Source organism: Piliocolobus tephrosceles, chromosome X (genome assembly GCF_002776525.5).
Source record: "Piliocolobus tephrosceles isolate RC106 chromosome X, ASM277652v3, whole genome shotgun sequence".
Lineage (NCBI taxonomy): Eukaryota > Metazoa > Chordata > Mammalia > Primates > Cercopithecidae > Piliocolobus > Piliocolobus tephrosceles.
Window position 1 is genome coordinate 71,596,581 of NC_045455.1, and position 27,581 is coordinate 71,624,161.

The 27,581-nt window shown below is 42.9% G+C and overlaps 1 protein-coding gene across 4 annotated transcripts in view; it reads right to left on the bottom strand.

Moving 5' to 3' along the window:
* Positions 1-593: 593 nt before the first annotated feature.
* SLC25A30 (solute carrier family 25 member 30) overlaps positions 594-27,581 on the bottom strand; it is a 28,443-nt gene continuing 1,455 nt past the window's right edge. Inside the window, exons 2-12 of one of the 4 annotated variants that reach the window (XR_002725421.1) lie at positions 21,719-21,837; positions 19,446-19,593; positions 16,262-16,356; positions 14,730-14,815; positions 12,352-12,447; positions 11,175-11,299; positions 9,036-9,174; positions 7,343-7,423; positions 5,637-6,094; positions 3,271-3,378; positions 594-940 (exon numbers count right to left, since the gene is read on the bottom strand). Coding sequence is in view for 2 of the 4 variants with exons in the window: in XM_023187336.3 (XP_023043104.1) it covers positions 6,053-6,094; positions 7,343-7,423; positions 9,036-9,174; positions 11,175-11,299; positions 12,352-12,447; positions 14,730-14,815; positions 16,262-16,356; positions 19,446-19,593; positions 21,719-21,782 (876 nt within the window). In the remaining 2 variants the exon portion in view is untranslated. The other 3 variants (XR_002725420.3, XM_023187336.3, XM_023187337.2) reach the window with 3 other exon arrangements.

Sequence of the window (27,581 nt, forward strand, 5' to 3'; positions counted from 1 at the left end):
ACAATGACAATCTGCTCTCACACGCTGCTGGACCAGTTCCAGCATGCCACCGTTCCTGCCCCAGTTGTGGGATCTGCTCTAACCTCCGGCTGCCCCATGCCTCAGCATAGTCACAGTGAAGGTATGGTGGGCAAACTTCTGAGTTACATGGCCACACCAGTTTTTTTGCTTGTTTTTGTATGTTTGCTTGTTTATTTAAACACAGAGTTTGCTCTGTCCCCCAGGCTGGAGTGTAGCGGCCTAATCATGGCTCACTGTAGCCTCGAACTCCTGGGATCAACAGATCATCCCACCTCAACTTCCCAAGGGGCTGGGACTACAGGCACATACCAACACACCCAGTTAATTTTTTTAATTTTTTTTTTTTTTTTTTAAGACAGAGTCTCACTCTGTCTCTCAGGCTGGGGTGCAGTGGCGCGATCTCTGCTCACTGCAAGCTCCACTTTCCAGGTTCATGCCATTCTCCTGCCTCAGTCTCCCAACCAGCTGGGACTACAGGCGCCTGCCACCACACCTGGCTAATTTTTTGTATTTTCAGTAGAGACAGGGATTCACCATGTTAGCCAGGATGGTCTCGATCTCCTGACCTCATGATCCACCCGCCTCGGCCTCCCAAAGTGCTGGGATTACAAGTGTGAGCCACCGCGCCCAGCCAATTTTTAAACATTTTTTGAGGCCAGGAACAGCGGCTCCTGCCTGTAATCCCAGCATTTCCGAAGCCGAAGCAGGAGGGTCTCTTGAACCTAGGAGGTCAAGACCTGCCTGGGCGATACAGGGAGACCCCATATCTACAAAAAATTTAAAAATTAGCAGGGTGTGGTGATGTGCACCTGTAGTACCAGCTACTCAGCAGGCTAGGGTGGGAAGATTACCTGAACTGGGAGGTGAAGGTTTCCGTGAGCTGAGATCGCACCACTGCACTCCAATCTAGGTGAGAGACCTTGCATCAAAAAAAAAAAAAAAAATTGAACTCCTGGGCTCAAGCTATCTTCCTGCCTTGGCCTCCCAAAGCACTGGGACTTTTACAGGCACCACCAATTACTACAGGACCCAAAAGCAGCTGTGCACTGGACCACTCTGCATTGTGTTCGGTAAGGCCATGTCTGTGTATAGACACAGGAATGCAGAGGAACAGCACTGAAGAGTGACCTAAACAGCAATCAGCAACTGCTGGTGTTTGGCTTTGTTCCTCATATGAAAGGATTCAAAGCCCAGGGAGTAGGCTGGTTGAATGAAAAATATTTGCTTGACACGATAGTTGCTATTTCTAGATCAGTTCAGGGAACTATGGGAGCCTCTCACAAGTATGAAAAATCCAAGCATTCAGATGGAAGTTGGGGCTCTTATCTTCCAGCTTGGGCTGTACCAGGGCTACAAGGACATACAAGGCTAAATAAATTAAAAACCAAAATCTACTCAAAACCATTTATTTCAAAAAAGTTCTGGAGATGGATGGTGGTGACAGTTGCACAGCAATGTGAATGTGCTTAATGTCACTGAACTGTATACTTAAAAATGGTTAGGATGGTAAAGTTTTATGTTATGTATATTTTACAAGTAAAAAATTTTTTTCATCTCAACCTGAACTGAACACTAGCTGACAGACGTTTTGATTTCTTTGACCATCAAGGAATCTTGGCCAAGCGCGGTGGCTCACATCTGTAATCCTAACGCTTTGGGAGGTCGAGGTGGGCGGATCGCTTGAATCCAGGTGTTTGAGATCAGCCTGGGCAACATGACGAAACCCTGTTTCTAGTAAAAATACAAAAATTAACCAGGCTCAAGCCATGATCATGCACCATTGCACTCCAGCCTAGGTGACAAAGCAAGACCCTGCCTCAAAAGACAAAAAAAGAAAGAAATCTCAGCAGGCTGAGATGGAACTCATTTTTCTCAAGAAGAACCTGGCAAGCCATTATACACAGGGGCCACAGTCTGGAAAGCAGGGGATGCTTACAGGCATATAAGTTGTTCCCAGTGTTTTGCTCTTGGTACTCATGGTTCCACTATTTACATCAACCTTTTGAGAAACAGATCTATACACTGTCTTCTATTTCCCTCCTTTGCTACAGAATGAATCTACTTGTAATCTACCAAAAATGTATCCTGTCACATTTCCCCAGCTGCTGGTTTAAAAATAAATATCCTGGATTTAAAGCCAATTGTGTCTCACAGGTGCCACCATCCAAGTGAGGATTTCACTGTTCACAGGCATTCGAGATACACCAGCAGCCGGCAGTTCTCACTGCTCTTCATATGGAGGCAACCATATATGGATAAGTCATTCAGTCTCCTAGGTGGGAGAACTGAGGCCAATCTCCCCACTTTTAGGACTGTGAAACTATTCTGTATGATACAATAATGGTAGATATGCATCACTATACATTCGTCCAAATCCACAGAATGTACAACACCAAGAGTGAACTCTACTGTAAACTATGGACTCTGAGTGACAATGATGCATCAAATAGGTTCATCAGTTGTAATAAACGCACTGCTCTGGTGCAGAATGTCGATGATGGAGGAGACTGGGGTACATGGGAATCTCTGTACCTTCCATTCAATTTTGCTAAAACCACTCTAAAAAATAAAATTAAAGAAAAAAAAAAAAGCTCCCCTCTTTCCCCCGTTTTACCATTTATTTATGCTTTGTGAAATGGAGTCTTACTCTTGTCTCCCAGGCTGGAGTGCAGTGATCTCAGCTCAATGCAACCTCCACCTCCCGGGTTCAAGAGCTTCTCCTGCTTCAGCCTCCTGAGAAGGTGGGATTACAGGTGCATGACACCACGCCCAGCTAATTTTTGTATTTTTAGTAGGGATGGGGTTTCACCATCTTGGCCAGGCTGGTCTCGAACTCCTGAACTCAAGTGATCTACCATACCTGGCTCCCAATGTTAGTTTTTAAATAAACAACTATGTTTAATTCACATGCTAAAACAGGCACCTAGAGAATAGTTTCAACTAAAAAGATTAATGAACCCACTTCACATTGAGTTAGCTGGTTGTTTTCTGCCACCCAGGTGTCCCTGCCTGGTTCACAGTTGACCAAGGATCCCTGCATCTGCCTCTAGCAACACCCAACACTGTATGAAGGGCTGAGGGGATCGGACAGTTCACATCACTGACATCCTCCCACTGGTATTTCGAATGCGAAGCCAGTCCTCAAATCAAGTTCACTGGCTTCGACTGAGTTGCCAGGTATTTCATACATGGGAGGGGGGGTGGCAGGGGAGGAGAACCACACAGGTGCCAGGCAATGAGTAAGATTACCCCAGCAACTTCTCCATGCAGAGAGAAATGTCTGCAGCTGCAACAGTATTTCTACTCCAGCCTTCTAGACTCCATGTAGTTTGCCTTTGTTTGAATGTTTCCATTTATCTGAAATAACCAGAAATCATTTTTATTATTATATATTACTCCAGTTTATTAAATAAATGAAACAAGGCTTATGTCACATATTCCAACAATGTTTAAATAAAGAGCTTGAAATATAAAGGCTTATGAAAACTTCATACTCTATATAATGTGTACTATTTCTAGCACATGAATAAATATAAAGGACAGGAGCCACTTTTTATATTACGAATCCACAACATTAAGCATCAATGATCACACAAATCCATAAGCACACAAACAAAAAAATCCATTGGCTATAAAAACTAGAACTCCTTTTGGCATGTTTAAGAATACCCAAAGGTGGGGAGGGACTTATAGCCAGACCCCTAAAAACAAGAGGACCAAGTCTCCCAATTCCTTAAGTTGTTTCATGGTTAGAAGCTTCAACAATTGCATTAACTCTTTCAAAAAAAAAAAAAACAGAAAAAGCAGGTTAAGATCCTGTTCAATAAGGCACTTAACAAATCTACACTGAAGAAATACTATGCTTTTATCTTAAATCGTGCTTAAGTTTCACCATGAGGTTTGAATTTCTTTCCACCTTGGTAGGAACATGTACGTAATTTGAATAAACTGGTAATAATGAATACTGTCTGACATTCACTCTTTTAAGTGGTCTTCAGAATGAATTTGCTTCTACTGTTTTAAAAATTGTATGCACATTTGAAAAAATAAAATTTTTCTACATTAAAAAAAGAGTGGTTCAAGAAAAGCAATCTTTAAACTCAAAGATCTCAACAGTGAAAGCCTCTCTATAGAAGTCTTTATAAAATCAATGGAATGTTTTGGAAAGAAGAAAAAATCCTAAGGTGTAGTTTAGAACCAGGAGCAAGGCCTGAATGAGCTCTGGGGTCCTCTGCTGCCCTCTAGGGTTCCCCAGGGAGAGGTGGACTTTCATCTGAGTCTAAGCAATTAACAGATCACCCTACCCAACCCCTCCCTTCTTTTATCCTCTCTTTTTGATGACTTTGTCTTAGCTCTCACTTTTGGAAATAATATTCAAAGGGACCATTCATTCATAAGGAAGGCAAGGGGAAAATGCCTGGGAGGAAAAATTATCTGATCCCCAAAAAACCCTGCATTCCTTCTATTCTGTCTCAACGAAGAGACTGGCCAAACTGGGAATTTGGCCGCACTACTGTGGAAGGAGAATGCCCTGGAGCCCCAGATAGCATGCATTTAACGTTGTTCTCAAAGGGGGAACCAAAGGGACCCAAATAAATATGTTCCCTGTCCTGTGGCTGCCTTCCAGAACTGGAAGTTCTTGGGGTTCTCACAGCCATCTTTTGTTTTGAAAAGAGTAAGATGAAGACAAGAAGGAAGAGGGCTCTTTCTCTGAAGCAGGTTAGAGAAAAGAATAAGAAAATAGAAAACGAAAAAAAGAAGAGGGAGAATGATTTATTGTGTCTATAGAAGGAAAGAAAAAAGGAAAATATTACATGCCACCTATCAGAAACTAGCTAAATAGATGCACTAAAGAAATCATTGTTAAAATTTCAAGCAGGTATTTTCCATCCAAACTAAACAGGAAGTCCAAGGCAGGCACAGCACAAACTAAAGTAAAAAGTGGAAAGCTGGAAAAATCAACTCTTTGATTCACTACCAACATTTTGCTAAGGAAAATGTACTAGAGCCTGAACTTATACAGTGTTATTTCTTTAACAAGACCTTAACAAAGGGCTTCATTCACAATTACCATGAGAAGCCCAGGATAACACGCTCCTCTTCTACATAGACTGTTTAGAGCTCTTCCACAGCATGATGTAAACACACTTACATTTCAAGTCAAGTAGCAGCAGCTACTATTTGTTCTTCATTTGACCCTCTACATCAATAGACGTTATTATCCCCATTTTACACATTGGGAAATACATATTTTTTTTGCTAAAAATCATAAAGCTAATTACTAACATTACCTAAGACAGAACCCAAGCTGCTTGAAAACACCCCCCACCAATACAGACCTTGCAACCTTCAAAGCCAACACATAACGCCACCACGAATTTAGAGATTATTACTTTGTAACAATTTCTCACAAATGTCAAGTCTTCAAAAGCTTAAAATCACTTATTATAAGTGGAAGATCCTGCCAAAATAGGAAATTATAAAGCAGTGTGATATTCCTAGGATCCATTTCCTGCACCGTTTATACCTGGGGTTGAACAGTCCAGGTCTCCATACATGAAATTTCTTCAGCTGACAAAGAGCAAAAGTTCCCAGAAATTCAGAAACCATAATACCTTCTCGGAGGCTCCGTTCCATGGTTCCGATGAGCTTTTCTAGAGCAGTCTGATGTTCTCAGTCATGAGCTGAGATGCATCAGGAGCTACTCTCCCTGAATGAAACAATACAGAGCTCCTGATTTTCTTGCAAGTTTTCTTTAGCAAGAAACATGCATTTCATATATTATCTTTGATGTTGAAGGGTGCTCCAACGGTAAAGACTAGTGTTTGGATGTTAGTTTATGCCATTAAATGTTTGATGAAGAGCATCCAATGCCAACACACAGCAATCTTAACTAACCCAATCTTCATCTGTTGCTCACATCCCAGAATCTGTGATGAGCCAAGCAGTGAGAAGCAGAGTGAAACACAGGAAGCTTTGCTGTTTCAGAAGTTACCATTTTCAGAAAGATGTCTCATGCAGCCTTGACTTGTCACAAATCCAATTTCTTCAACTGCTCGTATGTCACAAAGAACTGTGGTTATGGGTTAAGGATGACACAGAAAATGCCATCTTCACAACTCCAGTGCGTAACAACAGACTTACAAATGACACACTTCATAACAAATAGGTACAGGCAGACCCGCACTATGGACACGATTAAATAAAAGGGGTTTCATCCTTAACCACATCAAACTATCTGCCCATAAGCCTTCCAAGGTCAGCTTGGAACAGAAAGATCACAGCTGAGATATGTAAATCCCGTGGCATCAGCCTCTTCTGAGATGGCATCTACGCTGATTAGCTTTTGTGGCTTTGCTATGGTGGAAAAACTTTCCAGCACAGTAAGCTTTTGAGAGAGAGAGAAAGACAATTAGCAAGTCCTGGGAAGCTCTCCTCAAAGGCTTCCACTACACAGCCTTCCTTGGGAGGCAGGAGCCGATAAAGAGCAACAAGAGGACGGCGAAAGCCAGCATTCCTGCCTCATCATTCTGCCCTTCCGTGTCTAATTAACTGCCTCACGGGCGCGGGGGCTCATGCCTGTAATCCCAGCACTTTGGGAGGCCAAGGGGCGGGTCACTTGAGGTCAGGAGTTTGCGACCAGCCTGGCCAACATGGTGAAACCCCGTCTCTACTAAAAATACAAAAATTAGCCAGGCATGGTCGTATGTGCCTGTAATCCCAGCTACTCAGGAGGCTGAGGCAGGAGAATTGCTAGAACCCAGGAGGCGGAGATGGCAGTGACCCGAGATTATGCCACTGCACTCCAGTCTGGGTGACAGAGTAAAGACTCAGTCTCAAAAACAAAAAAAATGTTACCTGCCTTTCCTTTCCTGCCTCCCACTGTGGCACATAGGAAGCGTGCTGGCCTGCCAAACAATTCTGGAGCTAATTCCTGTTTATCTTCAGGCACTCTCTAAGATAGGCATTCTAAGACATCGTTGCCAACCACATCCTTCCCAAGGTGGCTAGGGCTATAAAGCCAATCCTTCTCTCTCTCTCTCTCTCTGAAATCATAAATACCCTCAGCTTCTAGAACAGAGTCTAACTAACCATTTTTAGTAGTATCATTACTTTTGAATAATATCACCATCAAAGCAAGATTCAGTGTCTAGCACTTTACACTTCCTAAAAAAGAAACTAAGTAGTGAATTCTTAGCATCAGAGGAACTCAAAATAATCAGAACCTACTTCTAAATTATAATTAATAACATGAGAGTTTATACAAATAGTATTCTTTAGCTATATCTTTTTCCAGATCTATTGCAACAGAAAAGGATACAATGATATTCCAAGGACCAAGTCTCAACCAATTTGGCCAAAAGCCTTTATAGAGAGCAAAAAACCCTTCATTCTTCCACGTCTGGTAAAAGAAAAAAAAAAGTTAACTTCCAACTTTCTAATTATGCCAAATGCATTAATAATTAGTGGCCGGGCCAGGCACGGCACAGTGGCTTTCGCCTGTAATCCCAGCACTTTGGGAGGCCAAGGCAGGCGGATCATGAGGTCAGGAGATGGAGACCATCCTGGCTAACACAGTGAAACCCTGTCTCTACTAAAAATACAAAAAAAATTAGCCGGGCATGGTGGCAGGTGCCTGTAGTCCCAGATACTTGGGAGGCTGAAGCAGGAGAATGGCGTGAACCCGGGAGGTGGAGCTTGCAGTGAGCCAAGATCACGCCACTGCACTCCAGCCTAGGCGACACAGCAAGACTCCGTCTCAAAAAATAAAAAATAAAAAATAATTAGTGGCCAGACTGATTTATTTTTCTTAAAAATAAAATCCTGTTTGGAAGGATTGCCTTTGAAATCTTTGCTCTTTAGAGGCTTCTGTGTGGGTGGAAGACTAAGGCTCCACTCCCAACAACCCCAAAAAGGATTGAATGAACTCCACACAAAAGAGATAAACAGTGTTGAATGAGTAACAAATTAGATTTAATTCCAATTAGGGTCTTTTGCTTCCGTGTCATGTGGGCTCCTGAACAGGTCAGAAATGAAGCAATAGTGGTAGAGATAACATTCAGAGTACCACTATTTCCCAAATTGTCGGGTGGATGAATATGGTAAGTGTCTTTGCTTCATTAAGGCAGCACCTGAAGGGTAAAATGTGCTGGTGTCATGTCGGAAAACAGAAACCACAAAAGTGGCCCCTGTAGCCATAAAAAAGAAATCACCTTCCTTGCAGCAACATGGATGGAGCTGCAGGCCATTATCCTGAGCAAACTAACACAGAAAAAGAAAATCAAAAACCACATGTTCTCACATTTAAGTGGGAGCTAAACAATAGGTACATACGGACATAAAGATAGAAATAACAGACACTGGGGACTCCTAAAGGGGAGAAGCTAGAGTTGAAAAAATATCTGGTGTAATGTTCACTATTTGGGTAATGGGTACATTAGAAGCCCAATCTCCACCACTATGCATGTGCCCATGTAACAAACATGGACATGTATCCCCTGAATCTAAAATACATTGAAACTTGAAAATAAATAAATAAATAAATACCACCTAACCAAAACAAAAAGTGGCTCCTAATCTGACTACTGGCAATCTAGTGGGCGAGACAGTTGAAAACTTTCACCCACTCATAAAACAGTAGATCCAATTATTTAAACTGAGAATTAAAGTAAGATTGATGTGTTCCTTTAAGAAGAGATGTCTGAATGAGGGATATTCATACCAGTTTGATCCAAAAGGAAGAAAGCATATTTTGGAAGGAGACCCAGTTCTTCTATAATCACAGGAAATATTATTATTTTCTCACCTTTCACAGGAGAATGGAGGTATAAAGAAAACAACATGGTATTTATAAAAGTTAAGCACAGTATGGCAAAAATGGTCTCCCATATGTACATCTCAGGGCTTTAAAGCATCATTCATCTTAGTTTTAGTAGCTCTCATAATTCAGTTACTTCTTAGATCAAAAAATATATATAATTTACAACCCTGCAGAGACAGACATTTGCTCTTACCTGTAACAAGCAATCCAGGGTTCCTGTGTAGCCAGAGCTTCTGCCATCTCGAAGGACTCTCTGATTCATCATACGTGTCCTCACAACATCAACAGGGTTTGAGGCCAGGGCCCCTGCCAGACCACAGGTGAAGCTTGAGCTATAAAGACACCATTGGAAAAAAAAAAAGTTAACCACCACTGAGCTACAACCACCATCAAAGGCAGAAAACAGCTTCTGCCCAAACGATAGGGTTTTCTTGTTTGTGGTTTTTGTGTTTTGTTTGTTTTTGAGACAAAGTCATGCTCTGTTGCCCAGGCTGGAGTGCAATGGTGTGACCTTGGCTCACTGCAACCTCTGCCTCCCAAGTTCAGGCAATTCTCCTGCCTCAGCCTCCCGAGTAGCTGGATTTCAGGCACACTCTACCACACCCAGCTAATTTTTTTCGTATTTTTAGTAGAGATGGGGTTTCGTCATGTTGGCCAGGCTGATTTCGGACTCCTGACCTCAAGTGATCTGCCCACCTCAGTCTCCCAAAGTGCTCGGATTACAGGCATGAGCCACCATGCCCAGCCCCAAAACTACGTTAAACTAACATATATCAACATGAAACATATCAAGAAGGGCCGTATCTACAGAGCTTGATAAACTGCTTAAATATTAGCACCGATTACACTAGCTGATAAATCCCAGCCACAGCTAAGAATACCTGACATTCTAGAATGTCAAAGGATCATAAAACATAAAGGAAATCCTCCAAGCATGATCTTTTCCATCTATTTCCCTGTAAGTGGACATCAGAGTAATTCTAGCCATATCATAATTATATCATTTCCTAGAAATCAAAGAAAAAGATCTCCCTACTATAATGCCCCTCAAAGGTCTTAGGTTCTGCTATATTTTCAGTCCCACAAGACTACCATGGACCATAGTTTATATCAATTAATTCAGAGCAAGGTTTCTCAGCCTCAGCACTAGCTATATCCCTGGCCTCTCCCCACTAGATGTCAGTAGTATTCCCCCTGGTTGTGACAATCAGAACAGTCTCCACACATTGCCCACCAATGGATTATGCATGATTTTATATATATATATATGTATGTATGATAATATATATGTATGATATAGCCATACAATGTGATAATCTGCAGCTATTAAAAATAAACGAAGACCAGGCCTGCAATGGCTGACACCTGTAATCCCAGCACTTTGGGAGGCTGAGGCGGGTGGGTCACTTAAGTCTAGGAGCTCGAGACCAGCCTGGTCTGGCATGGCAAAACCACAGCTCTACAAAAAATACAAAAATTAGCCAGGTGTGGTGGCTTGCGCCTGCAGTCCCAGCTACGTGGAAGGCTGAGGCAGGAGGATCACTTGAGTCCAGGAGGTAGAGGCTGCAGTGAGCCGAGATCGCACCACTGCACTCCAGCCCAGGTAACACAGTGACACCCTGTCTCAAATAAATACATAAAGTCTGTAAGTACTGACATGAAGTCTGCAAGCACTCGAAGATATCTGGAATATGTTGTCAAATCATATTTTATTTTAGAGACAGGGTCTTTCTCTGTTGCCCAGGCTAGAGCTCAGTGGCCCAATCAAGGCTCACTGCAGCCTCAACTTCCTGAGCTCAAGCAATCCTCCTGCCTCAGTCTCCCACGTTGCTGGGACCATAGCCATGCACCACTATGCCCAGCTAAGTTTTTAATTTTTTGTAGAAATGGGGCCTCATTTTGTCGCCCAAGCTGGTCTTGAATTCCTAGGCTCAACTGATCCTCCTGCCTTGGACTCCCAAAGTCCTGGGATTACAGGCGTGAACTACTGTGCTCAACCTGTTGTTACATTTTAAAAAGCAAATAAAAGAATGTAAAACATGATCTTATCTGTGTAATAAAGTTCATATAATACACTTTTGTAGACAATATTTGCATACACATAGAAAATGCCTGGAAGATACTTATCAAACTGTTAACAATAGCTGCCTATGTAGAGGAATAAGGACTTTTACTTGGTCCCGCTTCATTTCTGCACTGCCACTTTTCAAATATGAGAATATAATACTTTTATAATAAACTTGCTTTAGAATTTCTATAAATTTGTGCCGAATTTCCACCCTAAACTCATGCATACCTAAAAGATTAATTTTTTAAAAATCCATAAACATACAGGAAGTGGGTATACACAGTGTCTCCCATCAGGCCCGAGAGAATAAGATGCTTCTTGGTGATGTCATAGACCGGCAGCTCCACACCAACAACAATAGCCGCCCTCTGCGCAGTAAGGGACACACCCTGGGTAAAAACGTTAACAATAAAAATGATTCTGATTTGCCTCTGTAGAACAAGCCTTGCAAATGTGCAAAGGTTCTTCTAATCCATAAACTATGATCAATTTATCTTTTCCTCTGGGGAGGTAGAAATGTAGAGTGACAGAGTGGAAAAGATCACAGGGCAAGAACTCAAAAACTCTGAAGTCTAATTCTGATGCTGGCATTAACTGTATGACCTTGGGCCAGACTTTGGCCAGGACAAGTCACCTCTCAGAGCCTCCGGTTTCCTTGTATGAAAAGAGAGATCGCACTGGATGATGTTTAGGGGCTATTCTATGAACTGACAAGTCATTAGAATACTAGGAAATAACACTCTACACCGCATGCATGCCTAATAACAGACTTCAGTTACAAGCCACGAAATCGTATGGCTCAAAACACCCAACGGAACTGTGACCTAAACTACTTCTCCAAAAGAATTAAAAAAAAAAAAAAGAGCAAACGACCAAACAACAACAAAAAAAGTGCTTATCCTTCACACAACAACTTATTCATAAATTATTCAAAGGGAACTTTAAAAATCCTGACATAGGCCAGGTGCGGTGGCTCACAACTGTAATCCCAGCACTTTGGGAGGCCAAGGCAGGCAGATCACCTGAGGTCGGGAGTTTGAGAACAGCCTGACCAACATGGGGAAACCCTGTCTCTACTACAAATACAAAAATTAGCCGGGTGTGGTGGCACACGCCTGTAATCCCAGTTACTCAGGAGGCTGAGGCAGGAGAATTGCTTGAACCCAGGAGGCGGAGGTTGCAGTGAGCCAAGATCACGCCACTGCACTCCAGTCTGGGCAACAGGGCGAGACTCCATCTCAAAAAAAAAAAAAAAAAGACATATTCCTTATATTCCCATTTTATAGATAGGGAAATAAAGATATTTTCATGGGCAGAAGATGCCACTCTTCTTTCCTTATTCCATTATGACACTTGGATTAAAATTAAGTGATAGAACAAATAAATTCAAAAAAGGAAAAAAGAACTAAATAAATCAGTTGGATCCATCCCTCCAGCTTACCTTCCACAGCCCTCTTGTCCCCTCTTGCTGGTAAATGTTTATGAAGTTGCCTATCATTCCTCCTTGAATGGTGCTGCTTTGCGCTTGCATCCGAATCTAGAGATTATTTTAAAGACCAACATCAGAAAGAAACTACCACAATCCCAGCCCCAACCAATGGATATCTCTGACAGTCAGTCAGTCAGTCAGTTGCTAAATAACCATTAGCAGAGAAAAAACTGTCGTATAAATACTGCTATGATGCTATCTTAAAATGACTAAAAATTTATTCTTAGGAACTCTGAGATCTCCAAAAAGCATCTAGGAGAGTCCCGAGTCCTACGTACAGCAGTTCATTAGTTTCAAAAAAGAAATTGATTTTGTGAAAAACATCTTTCTAGAAGGAGAGAAAACAGCATACTTTCCTACTACTATATAGGTGAGAGAAAAGTTAATTACAAAGGTTTAATAAAATTAATGAGTTATCCAGTGTACTTGGCAGCACTACGCATAGACAAGCATAGTTCTTAAATTAGCTGCTCCAAGCCACTACAGTCTCCAACCAGCTGAACCAAAGGTATGCAGGCAAGCTGGCCGAGCGAGAGCCACATGATACCTGTCACACTCTGTCACACTTTAATTAGTGGAATCCACATGACCAAGATTCCAACATAAACATAATGTTTGATGTAGCTCTTCGCATTTTTAGGAATGAAAACAGATTTTTTACTAAAAAATGTGTACCTTTGGCCGGGCGCGGTGGCTCAAGCCTGTAATCCCAGCACTTTGGGAGGCCGAGATGGGCGGATCACAAGGTCAGGAGATCGAGACCATCCTGGCTAACCCGGTGAAACCTCGTCTCTACTAAAAAATACACAAAAAACTAGCCGGGCGAGGTGGCGGGCGCCTGTAGTCCCAGCTACTCAGGAGGCTGAGGCAGGAGAATGGCGTAAACCCGGGAGGCGGAGCTTGCAGTGAGCTGAGATCCGGCCACTGCACTCCAGCCTGGGCGACAGAGCGAGACTCCGTCTCAAAAAAAAAAAAAAAAAAAATGTGTACCTTATTCTTGTTTAGAGAGCAAATACATTACCACTAACTTCTAAAGGAACTGTTAATGCCACACTAACATGGGAAAATAAACCAAGATACAGGAACTACCTTCCCACAAGGCCTAAGATATAATTAAGAAATTAATAAGAGGGTGAATATTTTTCTCTAGCTCTCTTACCCCAACACTGGTAAACTTATGGCAAAGTTATCTTGCATTTCTTCCTTACCCATGCGGTCCCTTTGCTACAATGCATGTATAACTGTAGTGTACCCAGAACACTGCAGATGGCTGTAATGCTTGTCAGAATCCCCTATGAGATTGAAGGCTCTCTGAGGGCAGGGTCCTTGTCTTACTCATTTTTGGATTCTAACCATGGCGTATACCAACTGGTACAAGATAGAAGCATAGAATACTAGTTAAATAGTGGGGCAGAAAAAGAAAAGAGGGGAGGTAGGAAAGGAATACTCAGTAGGAGTTCAAAAATAAGTCATACTGAATTTTTATTTTATTTAATTAGTTACTTCCTTGCTTTATTCTAAAAAGGAATTAAGAAGTTATAATATCCCTAGTATTTTCAATAAGGTCACCTAATGTGTTACGTAATCTAATTGTAGTAATTAAATTTTTTCATCTGTATTTCCTGAATTAAATTTAACAAAGAAGATGCAGGCGAGGCATGGTGGCTCACGCCTGTAATCCCAGCACTTTGGGAGGCTAAGGCGGGCGGATCACGAGGTCAGGAGTTCAAGACCAGCCTGACCAAGATGGTGAAATCCCATCTCTACTAAAAATACAAAAATTAGCTGGGGATGGTGGCAGGCGCCTGTAATGCCAGCTACTCAGGAGGCTGAGGCAGGAGAATCGTTTGAACCCAGGGGGGCGGAGGTCGCAGTGAGCTGACATCGTGCCATTGCACTCCAGCCTGGGCAACAGAGTGAGACTCCATCTTAAAAAAAAAAAAAAAAAGAAAAAAAAAAGATGGATTCAAAAATAATCATTAATGAGCAGCCTAGATTTGTACAAAACTTGCAGTCCATCTATATTTAATGAACCAATAAAACAAAGAAGATTTTCCATGAAAAACGAAAATGAAATGCAGGCCAAGCCTAAATTTTTTTTCTCCTCAATCACCAAAATCTGTCTCCAAAATGAGCTCTACTTTTGAATTCATCTGTATCAGTGGGAAACCCACCTCGTGGACATTTAAAAGTTAGAGTCTTCGTGGCACTTAAATTATAAACAGATTCACATATACACAGATGCTACATTCACAGATTCCATTACCTGAATGTTGTTCTCAATAAGAAAATGTGGAATGTGCCTATAAGATATAGATAGCACAGCTTACTTTCAAAACATCAGTTGGATTAGCAATGGTTGAAGATATGACTCCAGAGAGAATTCCACATATCACATTTATCAGTAGAGTTTCATCTGTAAACAATGACACGTTATTTGACTCTACATATTTACAGAGTTCTTCCTGTGAGAAACTCAACTTATTTACACATTACTTGTTCACCTTAAGATTTACAAACGTATGCTTCAGGCTGGGTACGGTGGCTCACATCTGTAATCCCAGCACTTTGGGATACCAAGGCGGGTGGATCACTTGAGGTCAGGAGTTTGAGACCAGCCTGTCCAACATGGTGAAACCCCGTCTCTACTAAAAATACAAACATTAGCTGGATGTGGTGGCAGCTGCCTGTAATCCCAGCTACTTGGAGGCTGAGGTAGGAGAATCACTTGAACACGGGAGGTGCAGGTTGCAGTGAACCAAGACCACACCACTGTACCGCAGCCTGGGCAACAGACCAAGACGCCATCTCAAAAAAAAAAAAAAGTATGCTTCATGAATCCAGTAATTTTAAAAGGATTAGAAATTTCACTAATGAAGGAATTTTGCTTTGCAAACTTTCTTGATATCTAAATGTGATTTTATTTTTTTTCTTTTGAGATAGGGTCTCACTCTGTTATCTAGGCTGGAGTGCAGTGGCACAATCACAGCTCACTGCAGCCTCGACCTCCTGAACTCAGGTGATCCTCCCATCTCAGCCTTCCCAATAGCTGGGACTATAGGCGTGCACTTCCACACCTGGCTAATATTTTGTATTTTTCATAGAGATGGTGTTTCACCATGTTTCCCAGGCTGGTTTGGAGCTCCTGGGCTCAAGTGATCCACCCGCCTCAGCCTCCCCAAAGCACTGGGATTACAGGCATGAGCCACCGCACCCGGCCCCAATTCACATTTATGTATAAATTCAGACCATCGTAATTCAGACGAGCTATGTCTGTTAGGACAATAATTCCTATGAGATAACATGACGACTTATTTGGCACAAAAAGTTTTTAAAGCACATCATATGTATTTAGTTTGAAATATCCTGAAGTATTTCCAAAGCATCTTAGCTCTTGTTCGCCACTCTCACATAATAGTGTCTGGTACTCAACCCATTGTGAAAAGAGATGAAGATAGGCAGTTCTATGGATTAAAACAAAGCCACAGAACCAAAAAGCCACAGAGTATTAGCATTCAGTGTTGTTAATATTAAGAAATGTATTCACTGCTTTCCTGAAAAATAGATGATAATTCATATGATTTTAGCAAATTTTAAGTTGGATGGAATGGTCACAACACATCCCCTGGTCTAGGCATTTTGGAGATGGGGACAACTAATTAAAATGGCTGCAGAGATGGTTCCTTTTCATTATTTCTCCCCTCGATTGTGCTGATAACCAACTTGCTTTCAGCACAATTAACTAAGACTTCACACCCAAAGTTCTTGTAGCAGTAGGAAAGCCACAAATAAGCTGAAGAAAACCTGCTCCAGAACCACTTGAATAGAAAGACAAACAACCCACCTCCTGTTCCCCACTCACCTTCTGGGCGTTCAACGAACAGTCGCTTCAAGCTCTGGTAAGTGCCTATCTTGATGGTGCCATAGGATGCCTGGCGTAACATCGCGGGGGCAATCCTGTTAAATCAATGGACAAAGGGACAAAAGCAATCTAAAAATAACTTAACATGGGCTAGGCAACCCACATGCAGAGTGCCATCCATAATCAAACTACGTTCTCTAAAACAATTTTTTTTTATTTGGTCAGGCTGGTCTCGAACTCCTGACCTCAGGCGTTGGCCTCCCAAAGTGCTGGGATTATAGGCGTGAGCCACCGCACACAGCCTCTAAAACGATTTCTTAAAATTCAGAATCCAACAAAAACACAGGTGGGGCCGGGCACGGTGGCTCACGCCTGTAATCCCAGCACTTTGGGAGGCCAAGGCAGGTGGAACACGAGGCCAAGAGATTGAGACCATCTTGGCTAACACTATGAAACCCCGTCTCTACTAAAAATACAAAAAATTAGCCAGGCATGGTGGCGGGCACCTGTAGTCCCAGCTACTTGGGAGGCTGAGGCAGGAGAATGATGGGAACCCGGGAGGCGGAGCTTGCAGTGAGCTGAGATCGCACCACTGCACTCCAGCCTGGGTGACAGAGCAAGACTCCGTCTCAGAAAACAAACAAACAAACAAACAAAACACACAGGTGGGTCCAGATAAATCTGTGCAAATTATTAGCTCACTAAGTGAAAGTCTGGCCCCTCGTATTTATTCTCAATGAAAATGTAAGTGAAGAAGTTCAAGACAGAATCAGGAAAAACAAGCCAACTTTCTTCCATCCAATATGCCTGTCCTATTATCCTCTCCAAACCACAACCACAGTGTGGCATCGACAGTCCCCAGCTCTCTTTCTGCAATTCCCCAATTCCTTCTTGAATTGCAATCAGGGTTTCTGCTGCCCTCACCCTCAAAACTCCCCTCATCAAGGTGACCAACTGACACTTTTGTTGCTAAGTTAAAATGGGGCTTTTCAAGTAGGATCTTGTATAGGCTCTTTGCAGTGTGTGCCACGGTTTACCCTTTGTCCTACTTGTAGCTGTCTCCTCCCTGTTCTGCTGTAACATTATCCCCTCCCACTTCTTTTCTTTTCTCTACAGCATCCTACCTGTGTCTGCTCGGGTTCCCCAGAATTCTACCCTATGCTTCTTCTCTCCTTACTGTGCATGCTCCCTGTGTGAGCTCATCGACTCCCAAGGCTTCAACTACCATCTAAAGACTGGCCGGGCATGGTGGCTCATGCCTGTAATCCCAGCACTTTGGGAAGCCAAGGCAGACAGTTCACTTCAGCTCAGGAGTTTGAGACCAGCCTGGGCAACATGGCAAAATCCCATCTCTATAAAAAATATAAAAGTAGCACCAGACACGGTAGCTCACACCTGTAATCCCAGCATTTTGGGAGGTCGAGACCGGCAGATTACTTAAGGTCAGGAGTTTAAGACCAGCCTAGCCAACATGGTAAAAATCTACTAAAAATACAAAAAATTGGCCGGTTGTCGTAGCTGGTGCCTGTAATCCCAGCTACTCAGGAGGCTGAGGCAGGAGAATTGCTTGAACCTGGGAGGCAGAGGTTGCAGTGAGCCTGGGCAACCAAGTGAAACTCTGTCTAAAAAAAAAATTGTGTGGGGGGTGTGTGTGTGTGTGTGTGTGTGTGCGCGCGCGCGCACAGCTAGGTGCAGTGGCTTGTCGTGCCTATAGTTCCAGCTATGTAGGGGGCTGCAATGAGAGGATCGCTTGAGCCTGGGAGGTAGAGGCTGCTGTAAGCCATTTTGTGCCACTGCACTCCAGCCTGGGGCAACAAAGCAAGATCTTGCCTCAAAATAAATAAATGAAAAATAAAATTAAAGACCGATGACTCCAAATCCAAGCTTCCAAAACAGATCCAAAGACATATTTCCAATCTTCCTAGAGTCTCAATTTAGATGTCCTGTGTATACCTTCAGATAGGGTGCCACACTGAACTACTTCTCTTCCTTCTCCAAACAATCGTCTTTCCTCTTGTGTTTCCTAGACCAGGGCGTGGAACCTCCAGCTACACACTGGCAAAACACACCAATTGAGACATTAGCCTCGGCTCCTCCTTCTCTTCTACCCACTTTATGTATGGAAACCTCATATTAGGTCACGTAGTGCTATTAATCCTACACCCTAAATAGTTTTCTAGCCTGTTTTCTTTCTCCTCATCCCCAAAACCAATTCAGATCCTCATCTAGTCTTCCTACATGACAGCCCTGCTTCTAGTGCTGTCTCTTAATTCTTTCTCTCCATGGCAGGCAGGTGATGTTTACAATGTAAGCTGATCAGGTCCATCCTCCTTCTTAAACCCTTTCAGTTACTTCTGTCTACCATAGATGTAGCAAACTCAAATGCTGACAGGTACCAAGAAAGCAGATGCCAAGAGTGAATGATCCAGGCTGGGTCGAACTGCACACACATATACTTTGTGGTTGACAGAGGTTTTGTAAACCAGAGACTATCCTTCACCCCAGCTACCACTGTCATAACTGAACAAATGTGGGCCTAATGTTGATTTCTCTCGAGAAGATGGAGTCCCAGATTTTTACGTGAAATTTCTCATTTTTTAATATTGGCTCAGTTAAAAAACAAAAACCTCTGGGGATTGGTGGATCCATGGCAGGGCTATGGGTCACCAGTTTGTGGCGTGTTATACTGGAGAAAACCAAGGTGCTTAGCATGGCATGAGGCTGTTCATGTTCTGTTCCTGCGGGTATTCTGATATAGGTCTCACTCACTTTCCTATCCAGTGCCTACAGAATACTGTTCATTAAATACTGAAAGACTGGAAAGTAGTTCATTGCAACTCTTATCAACATCATATAATTTTCATTATGGCAAAAACCTCCTTAATTCAGAATATCTAAGAAAAAGTGCTATTTTCAAAGAGTAAAAAACTGAACAGAATGTTTTTAAGCAAACAATTTTTTATTGTTGTCTGTCTGTACTTGAATATAGTAAAAGTTGCACCAAAACATTTGCTACATAATATATATACTTAGAAATTAGAGTTGAAATTAAAAGTGAAAAATCTATCATGCTCTTTTCAGACATACCTCAAACTGTTTACTTGTGATCTGTGCAGTCTCGGTCTGAAGTCTACCCATGTGAAACAGTGAACGGGGACACAGAAATGCATGAAGGCCTACTCACCCCGAGTAGAGTGCTTTCAGTCCTTCTTCTCTGCCTATCCTCACTAATGCGTGCAACATTCCTCGATATCTAATTTCTTTAAATTTTGCATCATTCGTCTGGCCTTGAATCTGGAGCCGTGTCTTGGTTAAATCAATCGGAAATGTACCTTAAAATTTAAAAAGAAATTCACTTAATAAAAAGAAATTCCACTAAATAAAGGATACGTCGTGATATATTACTGAGGAAACATTCAGACTATAATGTGAACTAAGAAAGTGATTAAGAAATGGCACTTTGCAATCTTGTTTATATTTTTAAAAACTGAGGAATCAAAAGATTAATAAAACCCAAAAAATGCATAGATATATTTTCCTTTATCTTTCTATTTATACCTCATCTTATTCTACATAGGATTTGGGTAGGCGGCATTGTTGTAGAAAGCAGACACACGGTATGATTTACCTAAACAGGAAATCCATTGAAAAACATAAGTTACTATTCTGTATATAATTGAAGGTTAAAGTTAGGTTGAATGTGAACAAAGAGGTAAAAAATTTCATTTTCTAAAGGGGTTTTTCCCTAAAATTAATCTGGGCCAGGCGCAGTGGCTCACGCCTGTAATCCCAGCACTTTGGGAGGCTGAGGTGGGCGGATCACCTGAGGTCAGGAGTTCGAGACCAACCTGGCCAACATGGTGAAACCCAGTCTCTACTAAAAATACAAAAATTAGCTGGCCATGGTGGCAGGCACCTGTAACCCCAGCTACTCAGGAGGCTGAGGCAGGAGAATCGCTTAAACCCAGGAGGCAGAGGTTGCAGTGAGCCAAGATCACGCCACTGTACTCCAGACTGGGTGACAGAGTGAGACTCTGTCTCCAAAATAAAACAAAATAAATCTGATCATGCAGATAAACATGTTAAATACTTTACCTAACAAATAGTCCACCCAAATATATAAAACCCATCCTCACACAGTAACCTTGATTCACGGTGTCAACAGGAAAGCCCACCAGCACAGACAGCCTAAGCTGGTGAGTGGGTGGTTACCACAGCTCATCCAGCTTACCCCTTGGCCTCAATTCCCCCCAGCCCCACAGGAGTAGTATTCTGTCCTTGGACAGCAGTGACTGAGCCCTGGAAGCAATGATGTGTCCAACCCAGCACAGGGCATTCAACAGCTGCTCAATCAGTGTTTGTTGAATGAATGATTCCTGAGAATAAACAAACAGGGTCTGATGTGGAACCCAACCGATGAGGAAGTCACAAATGGGAACTAGATAATGTGCATCATCAGAAAGTGACTAGATAACTACAGTCCATCTTATCTGGCTCAGGGAACACCCTTGAGCTTCTCAAACCTCTTTACAGCCAAACAGGTTAACAGTGGCAAAGCTGGGCAAAGGACAAGGAAAACAGACAGACACAATCCAAAAATGATTCATAAAACTCCTGTTTGGGGCTGGGCACGGTGGCTCACGCCTATTATCCCAGCACTTTGGAAGGCCGAGGCAGGTGGATCTCTTGAGCTTGGGAGTCAAGACCAGCCTGGGCAACATGGCAAAACTCCATGCCTAATAAAAATACAATAATTAGCCAGGCGTGGTGGTGCACATCTGTAGTCTCCCCTGCTCGGGAGACTCAAGCGGGAGGACCGCTTGAACACGGGAGGCAGAGGCTGGAGTGAGCCGAGATCAGATGACTGCACTCCAGCCTCAGCAACAGCACCAGACCCTGTTTCAAAACAAAAAATTTTTAAAAACTTGTGTTTGGTCAACAGGATCAACTTTCTCTCCACTAAACTTTGAACCCTAAACTGCTAATAGCAGCCAAAATGACTATTTTGCCTTAAAAAGCATTACCAAAAGAAAACTTTTTTTTTTTTCCGAGACTAGGTTTCATTCTGTCACCCAGGCTGGAGTGCAGTGGTACACACATGGCTCACCGCAGCCTCGACCTCCTGAACTTAAGCAATCCTCCCACCTCTGCCTCCCGAATAGCGGGGACCACAGGCCTGTGCCACCACATCTGGCTAATTGTTTTTTTTTTTTTTAATAGAGATGGGGTTTCACTCTGTTGCCCAGGCTGGTCTAGAACTCCTGGACTCAAGGGATTCCCCTGCCTCAGCCTCCTAAAGTGCTGAGATTATAGGCGTGAGCCACCACACCCAGCTAAAAGACATTTTGAATTCTGAGACAAACATTTCATCATCTCACACTCTACACTTGAACTACATTCACATCAAACACCATCACACACAGCAGGCTATGTGACCCACCACCCTCAGGTCCTTACCGCACTCAGCTGTGATGGAGGCCAGCCCCCCATACACAAACGGCTTCCAGTTGAGGGCTGACATTCTCACACTGTCTCTTCTTTGATTTACAGAAACATCGCCTCCAACGCAGTGTTTCCTGGACACAATGGTAAGATATTATAAAGCTGTAACTTCTCACACAGGCAGTTTCTTCTCCAAACTCTTCCCCTAGGTTTTATTTGGAGAGTGCTATCACCAAAACCCCCTGTAGCAATTCCCAAGGGGAGCCTCCCCTTAATAAAGCAAAGCACCCCTATTTCCTAAACCTAAAATCAGCAATTTCCAATCTCACTTTATCAGTGGTCTTAATTTTTACTGTGACCTCAAGAAGTACTCAGCTACTTTGATAACTTGGTATGCATGCTATGTATTCAGTGTAGTGCAGTGGAAGCTGTTTTCTGGGAAGTCTATTTTATCTTAAATCTATTCTTCATACAATAAGTATTTGCAGCGGGCATGATGGCTCACGCCTGCAATCCCAGCATTTTGGGAGGCCAAGGTAGGAGAACTGTTTCAGCCCAGGAGGTCAAGACCAGCCTGGGCAACACAGTGAGACCCTGCGTAAAAAAAAAAAAAAAAAAAAAGTATTTGCTATTCATTCACCGCTATCTTAGTGAGTCCTTATTGGGGGACATCACATCCCTCGGGTGCACTGCAGCAGAAAAATGTTGCAAACTTGTGTCATAAGGTAAAATGTCAATTACTTAAAATTACAAGCTACCTCTTTTTTTTTTAAGACAGAGTCTCACCCTGTCATGAAGACTTGAGTGTAGTGGCACAAACATGGCTCACCGCAGTCTCAACCTCCTGGGCTCACGTGATCCTCCCACCTCCGCTTCCCAAGTAGCTGGGGCCACAGGCACACACCACCATGCCCGCCTAATTCTTTTATTTTTTGTAGACTGGTCTTGAACTGCTGGACTCAAGTAATTTTGCAGCCCTGGCCTCCCAAAGTGCTGGGAATAGAGGTGAGAGCCACCACGCCCAACCACCACAGGCTACTTGTAATCTATATTCTATAAATATCGGCTCACTTCTCTTAGCCTTATTACGTTACCAGCTGTGAGGCAGCTTGGCCTGAGGAAAGAGGTTGACCCTGTGGTCAGAGCCACCCCACACCCTTCCCCGAGAAGTTCCTGCTAACCTGAGTCTCGGTTTTTGCTTCACCAACACCATCGTCACCACAGCAGACAACACAACCAATTAGGGGTACAGCCATACTTTTGTTCACTAAGTTAAATAAATGTCAGGCTGTAGGCCTATGGTGGGGATTAAGCCATATATATTTTAAAGACACTCACAAATGTTGCCCTCCATCTTTCTTTTCCGTAATAAGACCTTGCTCCCTATGATGTGTACTCTCGTGCCACAGCTCAGGTCCTTCACATTTCATGTCACGTTCTGCAGTTGTATGCAATTAGAGCTGGTAAATGTGGCCTCATGCCCGTTAACAGGAGACTCATACGACTAATACACTTTTGTATATATATACGATCAACTATAGCTACTGTTGGTTTAAAACAAAAATTTCTAACTTTTCAGTCATTATTGGCAGGCGATATGCCCAACATGTTTACTTTGCCTGTGTTTAGGAATTTCCCAAGTCTCCTTTTCCCAGGAGAGGGCTACCACAAGTCACCACTGCGCAGAATATCAGTTTCCAACGCTAGGACCCCCCATAGAGCACCTTGAATAAACCTATTAATCATTATTCCTTGTTGATGGATACTAACCAAATTCATAGCAGTTACAAATGAGTACAACAGAAGGTTCTGTAAGAATGAAACATGAAAACCACTATGTTTTTAGGTATTTCAGTACCAAAGAGCAAGCCCTTTTCCAAAAGATTCCTATCAGCTCCCTATTATCCTTGAAAATATTTAATAACTGCACTTAATTAATTCCTAGCCTTATTAAATTGGTAACTCATATAATAATTAAGACTGTAAGTTAGACATTGTAAGAACCTATTAATAATAAATCCAATAATTCATTTACCATCCAGTACGAACTTCCTCAACTAATTCTTAGACTTAGCTGATTGCAGATTAAAAAGCAAAACGAAGGCAGGTGTAGTGGCACACATCCGTAGTCCCTGAAATCTGTAGTCTTGAATGTAGGAGTTCAAGACTAGCCTGGGCAACAGAGTCAGACTCCATCTTTTTTTTTTTTTTTTTTGAGCCAAAGTCTCACTCTCGTCCCCCAGGCTGGAATGCAATGGCGCAATCTCAGCTCACTGCAACCTCCACCAGGTTCAAGTGATTCCCCTGCCTCAGTCACCCAAGTAGCTGGGATCACAGACATGCGCCACCACACCCAGCTAATTTTGTATTTTAATAGAGACAGGATTTTGCCATGTTGGCCAGACTGGTCTCGAACTCCTGACCTCAGGTAGTCCACCTGCCTTGGCCTCCCAAAATGCTAGGATTATAGGCGTGAACCACCGTGCCTGGCCAACTTGTTAAGTTTTAATGAGATCTGGCTACTTTTTCCTCTGTCGGTTTTGATATTAAGTTTTCAGTTGGTTAGGTTAAAATCCAGAGGCTCTCGGTTAATACCAATATGCAAATACTCAACTAGAGCTAAAAAATGTGATGGAATTGCTTCTTCATAGTTTTGAAACAAATGGGATGAATCACGTGCCCATTCATTCAGAAGTACCACCAATAAAACTTTTCTACAAATTAGTGTCCACTCCTGGATCAGCATCCTATAAGCAAGTACTTCTATTCAATTACGATTTTTTAAATTTAGCTAGTCAGGAGGCAAAACAACTTTTTGGCCTTTCTGTTTTCCTTTCCAAAAGCTAGGACTAGATCTCTAAGCAGTTAATATTACTGGAACTTATCAAGTTAATGGTTGCTGAGTAAAAAAATAATTTGGCTTAAATATGAACCAGAGAGCCGCAGCAGATGGGCAAACATCCAAATAAGGAAAAGGGGGCGGGAGCGGTGGTTCATGTCAGTAATCCCAGCACTTTGGGAGGCCGAGGCGGGCGATCACCTGAGATCAGGAGTTCAAGACCACCTGGCCAACATAGCAAACTCAGTCTGCTAAAAATACAAAACTCAGGCAGGCGTGGTGGCAGGTGCCTGTAATTCTAGCTACTCAGGAGGCGGAGGCAGAAGAATCACTTGAAACTGGGAGGCGGAAGTTGCAGTGAGCCAAGATCTCAACACTGCATTCCAGCCTGGGCAACAAAAGCGAAACTTTGTCTCAAAACACACACACACACAAATAAGAAAACGGTTCTAGTTAGGACTGGAATAAGTAAGTAGATGTCCACCAAGTTGTACCGGCCACAGCAAGCTGTGACAGGGCTATAGTTATCTTAGGTTGAAATCTCTGTTCAGTAAACTAACCCATTTCTTTGTTTTGGAGCTCTTTCTGAAGGGGAGTCTCCTGAAACACTTCCTTAAATTCCAAACACAGTTGGTTGGAAAAATCCCAAGTCGATCTACAGAAGTCCCAAGGCTGACAAGCCAAGACAGTCAGAGAGATTAATGTGTCCTTAGCAGTCAATAGTGTCTGGGCAGCAACTCGGGGAAGGAATTACAACTTTGCAGAAATTCCAGTGTCGGGCAGTGGCTGTATACTGATTTTACACTCCTCTTACAGCCATGTTCTCTAAGCCACGCTAAAACCCAGTAATTCCTTCCTTCTCCTTTCTGCATTATGAACATACTACTAACACTAGCAGTCATCCCTGAATACCTGCTGTCAGGCATTGCTATACATTTTCCTCACAATCCTATGAAAGAGGTATCATTATCCACCTCTCACAACTGAGCAAACAGCCTCAGAGAAGAAAAGTAACTTTCCCTAGTCAAAGTTACCAAATATTCAAACTAAGGTCTCTCTGAAGGATCACATGACCATTCCTCTAGGTACTACTTTGCAGCCAAACACTATCTTCCAAAGGCTGTTAAAAAAATATTGGTGGGTGGCAGGGCAGGGAATTCCATACATGCAGAATAAATATAGAATTTTCCAGCAGAGGAAACAAAAAATTTTATTTTTAAAAATGTTAGCTGTTGGCTGGGTGTGGTGGCTCATGCCTGTAATCCCAACACTTTGGGAGGTGGAGGAGGGTGGATCACTTGAGGTCAGGAGTTCAAGACCAGCCTGGCCAACATGGTGAAACCCCGTCTCTACTAAAAATACAAAAATTAGCTCGGCGAGGTGGAGATGCCTGTAATCCCAGCTACTCAGGAGGCTAAGGCAGGAGAATCGCTTTGAACCCAGAAGGCGGAGGTTGCAGTGAGCCAAGATGGCGCCACTGCACTCCAGCCTGGACGACAGAGTGAGACTCTATCCCCCCGCCAAAAAAAAAAAAATTGTTAGCTGTTGGTGACTGGCTGAATAATTTTTTCTTTTCTTTCTTTTTTTTTTTTTTTTTGAGATGCAGTCTTGCTCTGTCACCCAGGATGGAGTGTAGTGGCACTATCTCCACTCACTGCAACCTCCACCTCCCAGGTTCAAGCAATTCAGCCTCCTGAGTAGCTGGGATTATAGGCACACACCACCATGTCCAGCTAATTTTTGTATTTTTGGTAGAGATGGGGTTTCACCATGTTGGTTAGGCTGGTCTCAAACTCCTGACCTTGTGATCTGCCTGCCTCCGTCTCCCAAAGTGCTGGGATTACAGGCATGAGCCACGGCACCCGGCCCAAAATTTTTTTTTTTAACTTAAAAACAAACATGCCGGCCGGGCGCGGTGGCTCAAGCCTGTAATCCCAGCACTTTGGGAGGCCGAGACGGGCGGATCACGAGGTCAGGAGATCGAGACCATCCTGGCTAACACTGTGAAACCCCGTCTCTACTAAAAAATACAAAAAACTAGCCGGGCGAGGTGGTGGGCGCCTGTAGTCCCAGCTACTCGGGAGGCTGAGGCAGGAGAATGGCGTAAACCTGGGAGGCGGAGCTTGCAGTGAGCTGAGATCCGGCCACTGCACTCCAGCCTGGGGAACAGAGCGAAACTCCGTCTCAAAAAAAAAAAAAAAAAAACAAACAAACAAACATGCCAGGTGCTCATGCCTATAATCCTAGCAGTTTGGGAGGCCAAGGCAGGTGGATCACCTGAGGTCAGGAGTTCAAGACCAGCCTGGCCAGCACCGTGAAACCTCCATCTCTATTAAAAATACAAAAATTAGCCAGGCATAGTGGTGGGCGCCTGTAATTCTAGTTACTCGGGAGGCTGAGGCAGGAGAACTGCTTGAACCTAGGAAGCAGAGGTTGCAGTAAGCCGAGACCGCGCCACTGCATTCTGGCCTGGGCAACAAAAGCAAAATTCCATCTCAAATAAATAAATAAATATACAAATAAATACAAAAAAAAAGTGAAAAATAAAAATTAAAAGAAAACAACAAAATTGTTAGCTGGGCTAGTCACACATATCTGTAATCCCAGCTACTTGGGAGGCTGAGGCTAGAGAATAGCTTGAGGCCAGGGGTTCAAGACCAGCCTAGGCAACAGAATGAGATGACTATCTCTACTAAAAAAATCCAAAAAATTATCCAGGCATGGTGGTAGGCTACTCTAGTCCCAGCTACTCCGCAGGCTGAGGTGGAAGGGGCACATAAGCCCAGGACTTCAAGGCTGCAGTGAGCTATGATCAGGACACTGCACTCTGGCAGCCTGGGTGCCAGAGCAAGACCCTGTCAATAAAGGTTAAAAACAAGTTTTCTGAATGAAAATGTCTATACAAATTAAGAATTTCAAAGGATTCTCCCTACACTTAGGATACATACTAAGTTACACATTCTGTCTACATTTTCTCTTATATGGTTGCTTAGTGTTTATTTTCACCCACCTGACCTCATGTGCACAGTTGTAAAGGGA